The sequence below is a fragment of the Bufo bufo genome, chromosome 9 (assembly GCF_905171765.1).
Source record: "Bufo bufo chromosome 9, aBufBuf1.1, whole genome shotgun sequence".
NCBI classification, from domain to species: Eukaryota; Metazoa; Chordata; class Amphibia; order Anura; family Bufonidae; genus Bufo; species Bufo bufo.
The window spans coordinates 174,427,351-174,439,836 of record NC_053397.1 but is presented as its reverse complement, the minus strand read 5'-3'; the positions used below and the strand labels follow the sequence as shown (position 1 = coordinate 174,439,836).

Here is a 12,486-nt window from a genome sequence, read left to right as displayed (position 1 = left end):
TCAGTTGTGTTGAGGAGAAGTCAGGTGGATACACAGCTGATAGTCCTACTGAATAGACTGTTAGAATTTGTATTATGGCAAGAAAAAAGCAGCTAAGTAAAGAAAAACGAGTGGCCAGCATTACTTTAAGAAATAAAGGTCAGTCAGTCAGCCGAAAAATTGGGAAAACTTTGAAAGTAAGGGCTATTTGACCATGAAGGAGAGTGATGGGGTGCTGCGCCAGATGACCTGGCCTCCACAGTCACCGGACCTGAACCCAATCGAGATGGTTTGGGGTGAGCTGGACCGCAGAGTGAAGGCAAAAGGGCCAACAAGTGCTAAGCATCTCTGGTAACTCCTTCAAGACTGTTGGAAGACAGTAATCAAAGCAAAAGGTGGCTACTTTGAAGAACCTAGAATATGACATATTTTCAGTTGTTTCACACTTGTTTGTTATGTATATAATTCCACATGTGTTAATTCATAGTTTTGATGCCTTCATAGTCATTAAAATAAAGAAAACTCTTTGAATGAGAAGGTGTGTCCAAACTTTTGGTCTGTACTGTATATGTGTGTGATATTCAGTTTCTGTTAACTAGCATAGCACATGTCTAACGCTGTCCTCCATTATATAGCACATGTTAAAAGAAAACATTGTTTGACATGTGCTATGCTACTGACGACCTTGTTTGACATGTGCTATGCTACTGATGACACCCCTAGATTAGCACATGGTAGTGATACAGTATTTCATGTTGAAAATTTTTTTTTTTTTTAATTGTTTGTAGTTGAAGAAGTAAAGAATCGATGGAGGAGCTGCCGTGACCGATTCCGGAAAGAAATGCTCCATCAAGGCCGCAGTGGGTCGGGCCCACTTAAGAAAAGACCCTATATGTTTAAAGAACAATTAATGTTCCTTCGTGACATAATGCACCTCCGCCCGTAAGTATATATATAATCATATATACTTGATAATGTATAAGAAATTCTCTGATTGACCAAAATCAAATTTGAAATTTTTTATACTTTAATTTTTATTTTTATTTTTTTTATGCTTTTTCTATTGAAGAACGGAGGACAACCTGGAGGAGGAGAGTGACCAAACTGTCCAGCAGCATTGTTCCGCAGCTGTGGAGGAGAATCCCCCTTCACAGGCTACGGAAGATATGGCCGAAGCAGGACCTTCCACCGTCTCCATGACCAACATCCCTCCCATAGTGGAGTCTGCCCCTTCACTTCAGCTGCTGGCACGTCGGAAACGGTCATTGGCATCAGCTGAAGTAAAGGTGAACAGTCGCGTGCTTGACTATCTTTCACGAGCCCGCCAGGGGGACCATTATGAACGTTATTGTCGTAGTCTCGGCCCTCTTTTAAAGAGTGTGCCTCCGGATCTGTACTTGCGGACCCAAGGTGCAGTTGGGATTGTTCTGGAGGCAGCCACTCCTCCAAATGACCCCACAGATTTATTTTGGGCCCTAGAAAACTGGCGCTTTTTTAGGAACATCAATGGGCCATCACCTAGGGCTCCTCCACAGATACCCATCAGTCCTCCCACTACCCTCTTCCTCGCCAAACATTTGCCCCTCCACCCCAACAATATGGCCAGCAATACATTGGTAAGACATCCTATATGCACCAAGCTTCCTCCGCATCTCAGGCTGCTCCACCCCAGCACTTAGGACCCTCTTCTCAGGGCACTTACCAGCCCTCTCAATGTGAAGGTCCCCCGGCCACACCATGACGTTATTATAATTTGTAATTATGTTGGTTATAGTGTAAGAAATGATCATTATGTTGTCAGACCAGACTATTGTTTTTTATTTGTTTATTAAAAATAAAAAAAAGACAAAGTTTAATGGTTTTATTTTTTCTTTAACGTAATATACACTGTAATTTGATTTAAATATAGTTGTAAAGATGACTTGTTATATTGTAATAATGAAGGATTAGTTTATATTTCACACACATTTCAACTTACATTATGCATGCAAAATATGTAAGCTCACAACCCACATCAAGGGTCCTCATTGTTTTGCGAGTCCCTAACTAAAAAAATTATCCAACAAGGATACATGCACTGTATAGTCAGCTTGAGGAGATGAAAAAAAAATTATGTTGCTCCCTGTGAAGAGTGCTGTTGCTGAAAAGGGAATCAACCAACTGGAGACATAAAATAGTCTGAAAATAATTCCCTAACTCTCAGTCCTGCTGAACCAGCTCTTCCAAGTTGAGAGGGGTCTCCAAGGGCTGCTGCTGTAAAGACATCCGCATCTTCATCTGAACTGGCCTCATACATGCGAATGTAGTTATGGAGAACTACACACACTTTAATAACATAATTAACATTTTCCGGGGCCAGCTGGATGGCCGAAAGAAATATACGCCATTTGCTGGCTAAGATCCCGAAGGCACACTCCACAAACCTTCTGGCCCTGCTTAACCGATAGTTGAATGTGCGCCTTTTCTGATCCAATCCTCGCCTGGGGAAAGGACGCATGAGGTTTGGCGATAGGGCAAACCCCTCATCGCCTACTATGACACATGGTGCAAGTGGCCCAGAGGAACCAGGAAGAGAAGCCGGTTGGGGAATGTCTAGTTGGTTGGACTGAAGCCACCGACACATTCTGGAAGCCCAGAAGATGCAAGAATCAGCCGAACTTCCATAGGCCCCAATATCTACAATTAAAAACCTGTAGTTTGTGTCAGCCAAGGCCAGCAAAACTACAGATAAAAACTGTTTATAATTATAGAATCAGGACCCTGAGTTCAGTGGCTTCTTCACCCGTATGTACTTCCCATCAAGGGCACCAATACAGTTGGGGAATTTTGCCCTCTCCAGGAAGCCCTGGGCAATCTGAAGCCACTGCTGCCTTGTTGGTTGTGGCAGCTCGCAGTTCCAACCAAATGGTGGCACAGGTTGCCCGCACTATCCCAGCAATTTTGGAGGTCCACATTCGAAATTCAAAATGTAACGAGGAAAAATAATTTCCTGTGGCCAAAAATCTGGGAACAAAAAATAAAAACAATCAGGGAACAGTCAAAACACTATCACCATCCACTTCATTTATTTAATATGCAAAATCAAATCATCTATATATCAGAAATAAATTACATTTCTGAGGTTATGAGTGCACAAATATTTACATTTCTTTAGAGTTATAATTAGCCGTTCCTCAGCTGAAACACTACACCGCATGTTGGTGTTCATGAAGGTCAAACCAGGCCTCAACTCCTCCAAAAGCCGACAATAATTATAAAATTTTGCAGGGTGCTCACGTAGGTCTGCATACAGACTCGTAAACTGACTTTTGCAAGCCCTCTGTGAAATAATAGGATGAACCCACATCCTCTTCCTCCGCGGTTCCTCCTCAAGCATTTCTCTCCGCTCTCTAAAGCATCGGTACACCAGCCAGTGCAAAAGCACATGGTCAGGATTTGATAACGGGAAAGTGGACATCCTGCAAAGGAACAAATGCAAACACTCCACACACTAAGGGCTCATGCACACAACTGTATGTATTTGGCGGTCCGCAAAAAACGGATCTGCAAAAAATACGGATGACATCCGTGTGCGTTCCGTATTTTGCAGAACGGAACAGCTGGCCCCTAATAGAACAGTACTATCCTTGTCCGTAATGCGGACCCATTGTCCGTAACTTCCATTTTTATTTTTGCGGACCCATTGAAGTGAATGGTTCCGCATACGGTCCTCAAAAAAACGGACACGGAAAGAAAATACGTTCGTGTGCATGAGCCCTAAATTATATCTTCACAAAATGGAGCTTTCCCAAACAAAAGAGCATGCTGGGGGGTTTTATGTGTTTCAAATGAATATGCGACTATAGAGGATGGTTGAATTTTTTTCACGCGCGTTAAAAACGCTTGCCATCCGGATGTCATCTGTGCGGAAAAAACGCAAACACTGAACGCATTCGTAGACAAAACTGACTTAATTTGCTAGCAAAATCGCATGTTTTTAACTGAAAGCATCCTGAGCCAATCCGTCACACTCGTGTGAAAGGGGCCTAATAGCACTGCTAAATTCTTTACAATTGTAGTTCTTCCAACATATTGCCCCATGCTAGGGCCACATAGTATCAAGTCAGTATTGGCTGTTAGTAAATATTCTGCATCTCAGATACAGTGGTATCACCTGAAAGTAGTGTCAACCACACAGAAGTACCTATTTAATAATCTCATAGTAAGTGCCCATTAGGTGCTGCTACCGCTTTACCCAGCCAAATATGCAAGACAACTAAAACATAACATTCGTACTGCTTTGTACTCCACTAACATTAACTTATATGCCAGCAACCCATCAGCCGCCACTTGTTTCTATTGCTCTATTCCTGTGCCATTCTTTGTAGTTAAGGTGATCGCACACATCAGTCGTCCAACCATCTATGTATGGGGGTGTCCTACATCCCTGCCGACGGCGGATGTTGGGAGAAATTGAGGATCAAGCATGTTGAACTTCAACATGCCCAATCCATTGTTCTTACAGAAAATAAGCTGGCACCCCAGGTGAACGGCAGCAACTTATTCCTTTCTACTCCAATGCAAGCACACTTGGCTGAGCTAAATGTGCCTGTGTATGGGGGGTCAGAATAAGGGTCCATTCACACGTCCATTTGAATGGGCCAGCATCCGTTCTGCGATGTTGCAGAACAGGTACGGACCCATTCATTTCAATGGGGACGCAAAAGATCCACGTGCTGTCTGCATCCGTAGTTCCGTTCCGCTGCCCCGCAAAAAAGATAGAGCATGTCCTATTCTGTCCACATGGCCAGTTTTGTGGATCCGCAATTTGCGGATGTGTGAATGGAACCTTAAGCGCTGTCGGAAAAATGCCCATTCAGCCGGCATCTATCTAAGGCTACTTTCACACCTGCGTTTTTGCTGTCCGGTTTTGAGATCCCAAAAACCACAGCAAAACGCATCCGTTTGAATAATACAACCGGCTGCATCCGATCAGAATGGATCCTTTTGTATTATATTGAAAATGAACATGCTGGATCCAGCACTAAAACCATTTTAAGTCAATGTCCGAAAAAAAGGCACATTGTCTTACATGGTTTTTGAGGCCGTGTCCGGCATGTTCAGTTCCCCACACCGCACACAAAATCGCTGCTTGCAGCAGTTTTGTTTCCAGCATGAGAACGCAACAAACCAGAACAGAATGCATTTTGGTGAATTCCGTTCCTATTTGTTCAGTTTAGTCCCTATTGACAATGAATGGGGACAAAACTGAAGCGTTTTTCTCCGGTATTGAGATTCTCTGCCAGATCTCAAAACCGGAAAGGAAAACTCGGATGTGAAAGTGGTGTGTAGCCAGTTTAAGAGATCAAAAATCCTGAATTATTTTGGCAAGGGGATGATCTCTAATCTATTATTTCAGGACAATTGGGGTGTCTGAAGCCAGGAGAAAAAAAGTCTGCAAGCTGCACGTGGCTTTGGAAATGTGCAGTGGCCACCTTGGCAGTATAGTTTTAACAAAAATAAATAGAAACATTGAAGGTGTTTTCTTGGCGCTTATGATTGATGATGTATCCTTAGGGTAGGTCATCCTTATCAGATCGGTCGGAGTCTGACACCAACTCTGGGCACCCTCACCGATCAGCTGTTTTCAGGGGCTGGGGAACACCACAGATCCGTACACCGAATAGTGGCCATGCCTGGTTCCTGCAGCACTGCTCCCAGATCATCACTAGCAAACGCCCGGAAAAGACCTCTAGTCATTAAAAAAGACCATTCTGTAAATAAGTGTCTGCATGTGTTACTTCCAGAGAGGATGTACTCAAATTGGTCAAGGCATTTTGGTCACATGCAAAAGCAACTGTATTGTAATCTGGCTGCAATCAGTCTAAAGTGAAGAATGATGATGCATGCTTGCACTCATGTAGAGATGGCCATTTATATTTTTAGATTATGAATTTAGCTTAGAAACAGCCTCCAAAGACAGAACAGTTATATACTGTACATACAGCCTTTGTTGCCCCCAGTTGGAGATGTCGGGGAATGTGGAGCTGCATCTATAGCATAGGACAGCAGGACCAGCAGACATATTGACTCACAAGTATTTATCTACTTTTCTTTCAGGCTGGAAAACTGGCTATTGAAAGAGGATGGGCAATCAATGTTGGCAAGTATAAGACATATTATTTATTTTCTGGCTCATGAACAATGATGGGCCTGGCCAGTTCGCAGTGTTCGCCAGCGAACACATGCGATCTGCCATCTTAACTGACAAGTCCGGCGAGGCACAGGTAAGTTCTCGGAACTGCCTGCTCCCGGAGACCGCATTTCATTTCAGACCGGCTCGGGCACAGGCACAGGTAAGGACTTACCTGTGCCTTGCCGGCCTTGTCAGTTAAGATGGCAGATCGCATGTGTTCGCTGGCCATCTCTACTCATGAATAGTAGTAAGGCTTTTTTCATACTGCATGATGCAGCTCCCGACGAAGAACTCAGACATACGCGTTAACAGATGCCACTGAGTTAACCATCGGGTACCTGCACACGGCGTGGATTACCCATTGTTTTTGTCCATGGATTTTCTACATGCAGCGTAAAAAAAGTTAATTGAGTGTCCCAGACCCATGGATTTATTATATAGCGGCTCAGCTGCAGCATATCAGGGGCTGGGGAGTGGATGATGGCCTCAATACAGCAGGTAGGATTGTAAAATACTAGATTGACGATAAAAACCTGTTGTCAGCCATAGAGGACGGTACGTTCCTTGAAATCGGGAAGCGTTTCGGCTTACTCAGTACTATACACAGAGTGTGGTGGAAGGCTAAAATGGTTGTAGGGCTCATTGGGTATACTCAATTCACTCCCATTTGGCCCAACCATATGTATAAAGAATTGCATAAAATAGAAAATGCCCGGGTGTGGGAACGATTTCGGCTTAATCGTATACATCAACTTTTCGAGAATGGCTCCCTTAAGGAGTTTGCACAGCTACAAAAAGAATATTCTCTGCCCAAAACCCAGTTCTATCTTTATTTGCAACTCTGACACGCAATACAGACACAGGAGCAGCCTGAAAGGATAGCACCGGCCCATAAGCATTCAATCCTGGATCTTACTAGCTCACAAGGTGGTACCAGCTAGTTATTTCTCTTCATTATAAGGTTCTGCTAGAGATGCAACTCAAATAATACCCTTTAACGTTATATGATAAATGGAAGGAGGATATACCCGAACAATGGGAAGTGGTGCTGGAGGAGTTCATAGCAGTGGCTGTGAGTGAGGCCCATAGAGTGTACCAGCTGTTTCTACTGCATAGGGTCTATAGAACCAGGGCTGTGGAGTCGGTAGATAAATGGTCCGACTCCGATATCACGGTCGGCGTGGCTATCACATACGTGACACAGAGAGAGGGAACGAGGAAGGCCCTGCCCAAGTGAGAGGGAAGATGGTGACCCCTGACTCACCTGGCGGCTGGCACCTGGCTGCCCTGACGTCCCTAGACGGGTTCCTCACCCGTACGCCGATCACGTGCCTAAAGCCCTGGCTTTCCCTGAGCTGAGCCCTAGGTAGTGAACAGGGCGATGGGAACACTAGTCCGCACCACTAACTCTAAGGGAAAACACCAAGGGGAGGACAGACAACACAGACTCAACATATATTCCCAGGTGGGCGACAACAGGAGACAACAATAAGCCAAACAGGGATCCGGAGGGTAGCACACAGGAACGACAACCAGGATTAACCACTCCAGTGGGTCAGTATAGATGTCCAGGCAGGAAGCTCTATAACTGGCAACTAGAGAAGTGTGAGGGGAGAATATAAGGAGGTAGGGAGTGGCAGACAAGAAACAGCTGAGGAGGAGAAGCTACAGATCCCTGAGAGAGACAAAAAGGATAGCAAGGCAAACACAGAAAACAATCACTAAGAAACACCGTGATCTTTAGATATAGAGCGCGCAGCCACCCGCTGCGACTTCCTGACCCCGGGTATAACAGAGTCAGACGTGGCTCTTGATACCCTCGTGACAGTACCCCCCCTTTCACGAGGGGCCTCCGGACACTCAGGACCAGGTCTCTCCGGATGAGAGGCATGGAAAGTCTGAATTAACCTGTTGGCGTTTACCTCTGACGCTGGAACCCACATTCTTTCCTCGGGACCGTAACCCCTCCAATGCACCAGATACTGAAGAGAGCGGCGGACCCGACGAGAATCAACAATTCTGGCTATTTGAAACTCCAGATTACCATCCACAATAACAGGAGGAGGTGGCAGCGGCGATGGTTCTAGAGGTGGAACATACTTCTTGAGTAACGATTTATGGAAGACGTTATGGATCTTAAAAGTCTCAGGTAGCTCCAGGCGAAAAGCCACAGGGTTAATGACGGCTACTATTTTATAGGGACCAATGAACCTAGGACCCAGTTTCCAAGAAGGAACCTTCAACTTAATATTCCTAGTAGACAACCACACATAGTCATTCACTCCTAGGTTCGGACCTGGCGACCGTTTCTTATCGGCCATGCATTTATATTTACCACTCATCTTTTTCAAGTTAACTTGCACCTTCTGCCATACCGATGAAAGAGATGAAGAAAACCTTTGCTCTTCGGGAACCCCAGAAGACCCCCCCTCTTTGAAAGTACAAAATTGGGGATGAAAACCGTATGCACCAAGGAATGGTGACTTGCCAGTGGACTCCTGATAATGATTATTTATGGCAAACTCAGCTAACGGTAAATATGATGACCACAACTCTTGGTTTTCAGACACAAAACACCTTAAATATGTTTCTAGATTTTGGTTGGTACGCTCAGTCTGTCCATTCGACTGAGGATGGAAAGCTGAGGAAAAGGACAAGTGAACCCCCAAACGGGAACAAAAAGCTTTCCAAAACTTAGAAATAAACTGGGTTCCCCGATCCGAAACCACATCGGAAGGGACCCCGTGAAGCTTCACGATTTCACTGATAAACACCTGAGCGAGAGTTTTAGCATTAGGAAGTGCGGGTAGCGCAATAAAGTGTACCATTTTGCTAAACCTGTCTACTACTACCAAGATAACTGTTTTACCCGCCGACAACGGTAAGTCAGTGATGAAATCCATTGACAGATGTGTCCATGGCCTATTGGGGATGAAAAGTGGCAATAAAGACCCTGCTGGACGTGTATGAGAGACTTTCGCGCGTGCACAAGTAGAACAAGTAGACACGAAATCCATTACATCCTGACTCAACCTTGGGCACCAAAAACGACGAGATAAAAGCTCCAAGGTTGCTTTACTACCCGGGTGTCCAGCAAGTGCCGAATTATGATGTTCTTTTAATAATTCAAGACGCAGGTTTAACGGTACAAACAATTTCTCTGAGGGGCAAGAGGCCGGGGCGTCCCCCTGAGCCTCTAACACCTTTCCCTCTAGAACAGAGTGTACAGCAGAGACAACCACTCCTCTTTGTAAAATAGGTACCGGATCACAAACATTACCCCCTCCAGGGAAACTACGAGATAATGCGTCTGCCTTGGTATTTTTTGCCCCAGGACGATAGGTGATTACAAAGTTAAATCTGGTAAAGAATAGCGACCACCTAGCTTGTCTAGGGGTGAGACGCTTAGCCGATTCTAGGTACAGAAGGTTCTTGTGATCCGTAATCACCGTGACGGGGTGGATTGCTCCCTCTAAGAAGTGACGCCACTCTTCAAGCGCCAGTTTAATCGCCAACAGTTCCCTATTTCCAATATCATAATTCTTCTCCGCAGAAGATAATTTTTTGGAAAAGAAAGCGCAAGGACGCCATTTGCCAGGAGACGGACCCTGAGACAATACAGCTCCCACTCCCACCTCTGACGCATCTACCTCGACAATAAAAGGCTGGGAGACATCAGGTTGAATTAGAACAGGTGCCGAGGTAAACCTCTCCTTTAGAGAGGAAAATGCATCTTTAGCGGCGTCAGACCATTTGTAAAAATCCGTCCACTTCCTAGTCATGTCGGTAAGGGGTTTAACGATCACTGAATAATTTTTAATGAACTTTCTATAGAAATTAGCGAAACCCAAAAACCGTTGTAGGGCTTTAAGGTTCTCAGGAAGATCCCAATCTAAAATTGCCTGGACCTTCCCAGGATCCATACGGAAACCTGAAGCAGATAATAGATATCCCAGGAACTGTAATTCCTGAACAGCGAAGACACATTTTTCAATTTTCGCATATAATTTATTCGTCCGTAGGACCTGCAGTACTTGCCTGACATGCACCTCATGTGTTTTCAGATCAGCCGAATAAATTAAGATATCATCTAGGTATATGACTACAAACCTGCCGATGAGATGACTAAAAATATCATTAACGAAATGTTGGAAGACAGCAGGGGCATTGGTCAGACCGAAAGGCATAACTAGATTTTCATAATGCCCCTCAGGGGTGTTAAAAGCTGTCTTCCACTCATCCCCTTCCCTAATACGAATCAGATTGTAGGCCCCCCTAAGATCAAGTTTGGAGAACCACTTAGCACCCGCAATCTGATTAAAAAGGTCAGGAATGAGAGGAAGAGGGTATGGGTCACGGATGGTTATCTGGTTTAACTCACGGAAATCTAAGCAAGGACGCAGGCCCCCATCTTTCTTTTTAACAAAGAAAAACCCTGCAGCCACGGGTGAAGAAGAGGGTCTGATGTGTCCCTTAGCCAGACTCTCGGAGATATAATCTTTCATGGCTTGTCTCTCGGGACCCGAAAGATTATACAACCTGGACTTGGGTAATTTTGCCCCGGGAATCAGGTTAACCGGGCAATCATAAGGACGATGAGGTGGTAGTTTCTGACAACCCTTTTCAGAAAAAACGTCCTCAAAGTCCGAAATAAATGTAGGTAGGGAAGCTATGGAGGCGATTAAGCAATTGTTATTTAAGCAATTCTCTCTGCAATGCTCACTCCACTCCAATATCTCCCTGGCCTGCCAATCCACCACTGGATTGTGCGCTACCAACCAGGGAAGACCCAATACACCCGGAGAGGGAAGGCCCTCCAGAACGTAACATGAAAGACACTCATTATGGTGGTCCCCTACCCGAAGGTGTAAATTACGAACAATGTGGGTGAGGTTTCTCTGAGACAGAGGAGCAGAATCTATAGCGAATACGGGAATAGGTCTCTGCAGCGTACAGAGAGACAAACCCATAGTGCGGGCAAAATGGGCATCAATCAGGTTTACCCCTGCTCCACTGTCTAGAAAAACAGAAATAGACCTCGTCTTAACACCAAAAACAATGACCGCTGGTAACACAAATTGAGATGTTCGTATGGAGGAAACGTATACCCCCCGGCTGACATCCTCCGCACAGCCCGGGGTTAGTAGTTTTCCGACGGTCTTTTGTTTTTGAGAAAGGAGGGACAGACATTAATGAAATGACCCCTCCCCCCACAGAAAAAACAAGCCCCCCCCCTACGGCGAACCTCGGGAGGACGGACCTGACGAGAAGTTCCGCCTAGCTGCATAGGCTCATCTAAGTCAGTACAGGCTGACTGTTGCTTGGGAGAGGTAACCAATTGCTCCGGAATTTTCGATCTCTCCCTAAGACGTCTATCTATTCTGATAGAGAGGGACATAACAGCATCAAGGGAAAGGGGGGTCTCATACAGCGCCAGTGCATCCTTAACCCTTTCAGATAACCCAGAGCAGAACTGACTCCTGAGAGCCGGGTCGTTCCACTGAGTATCCGTAGCCCACCTACGGAACTCTGAGCAATATTCCTCTGCTGACCGATCTCCCTGTAGGAGTCTCCATAACTTCGACTCAGCCAGGGCGACTCGGTCAGGGTCATCATATATGAGACCCAAAGCCCCAAAAAATCCCTCCACTGACCGAAGAGCCTGAGAACCAGGGGGTAACGAGAACGCCCAGGATTGCGGATCCCCCTGAAGCAGGGAAATGACAATCCCTACCCGCTGTTCTTCATGACCTGAGGAGTAAGGGCGCAACTTAAAATATAATTTGCAGGCCTCACGGAACGTCGCAAATTTGTCCCTTCCCCCAGAAAATCTGTCGGGAAGAGCAACCTTGGGTTCAGTGACAACCTGGTTACCCATAGCAACCGCTGGGGGTGCGGTCTGCTGCATTTGCTGCTGTTGTTGGAGAACAGACGCCTTCAATCCTGCCACCTCCAAAGACAGGCTTTGAAGCTGTTCTGCCAAGGCATCAATAGGATCCATATTGGATTCTAAGTAGAGAGAGAAAAAAAAACAACAAACAAAAAATTTAAAAAAATTTTTTTTTTTTTTTTTTTCTCAAAAAGTAAGGGCCAGTTATAATATCACGGTCGGCGTGGCTATCACATACGTGACACAGAGAGAGGGAACGAGGAAGGCCCTGCCCAAGTGAGAGGGAAGATGGTGACCCCTGACTCACCTGGCGGCTGGCACCTGGCTGCCCTGACGTCCCTAGACGGGTTCCTCACCCGTACGCCGATCACGTGCCTAAAGCCCTGGCTTTCCCTGAGCTGAGCCCTAGGTAGTGAACAGGGCGATGGGAACACTAGTCCGC

The 12,486-nt window shown here is 45.5% G+C and overlaps 1 protein-coding gene across 1 annotated transcript in view; it reads left to right on the top strand.

The window, feature by feature from the left end:
- The window catches only part of HDAC11 (histone deacetylase 11), an 80,823-nt gene that overhangs the window by 32,352 nt on the left and 35,985 nt on the right, over nucleotides 1-12,486 (top strand). Inside the window, exon 5 of the mRNA XM_040408249.1 lies at nucleotides 6,079-6,121. Coding sequence (XP_040264183.1) covers nucleotides 6,079-6,121 — 43 coding nt within the window. The remainder of the gene's footprint in view (nucleotides 1-6,078; nucleotides 6,122-12,486) is intronic.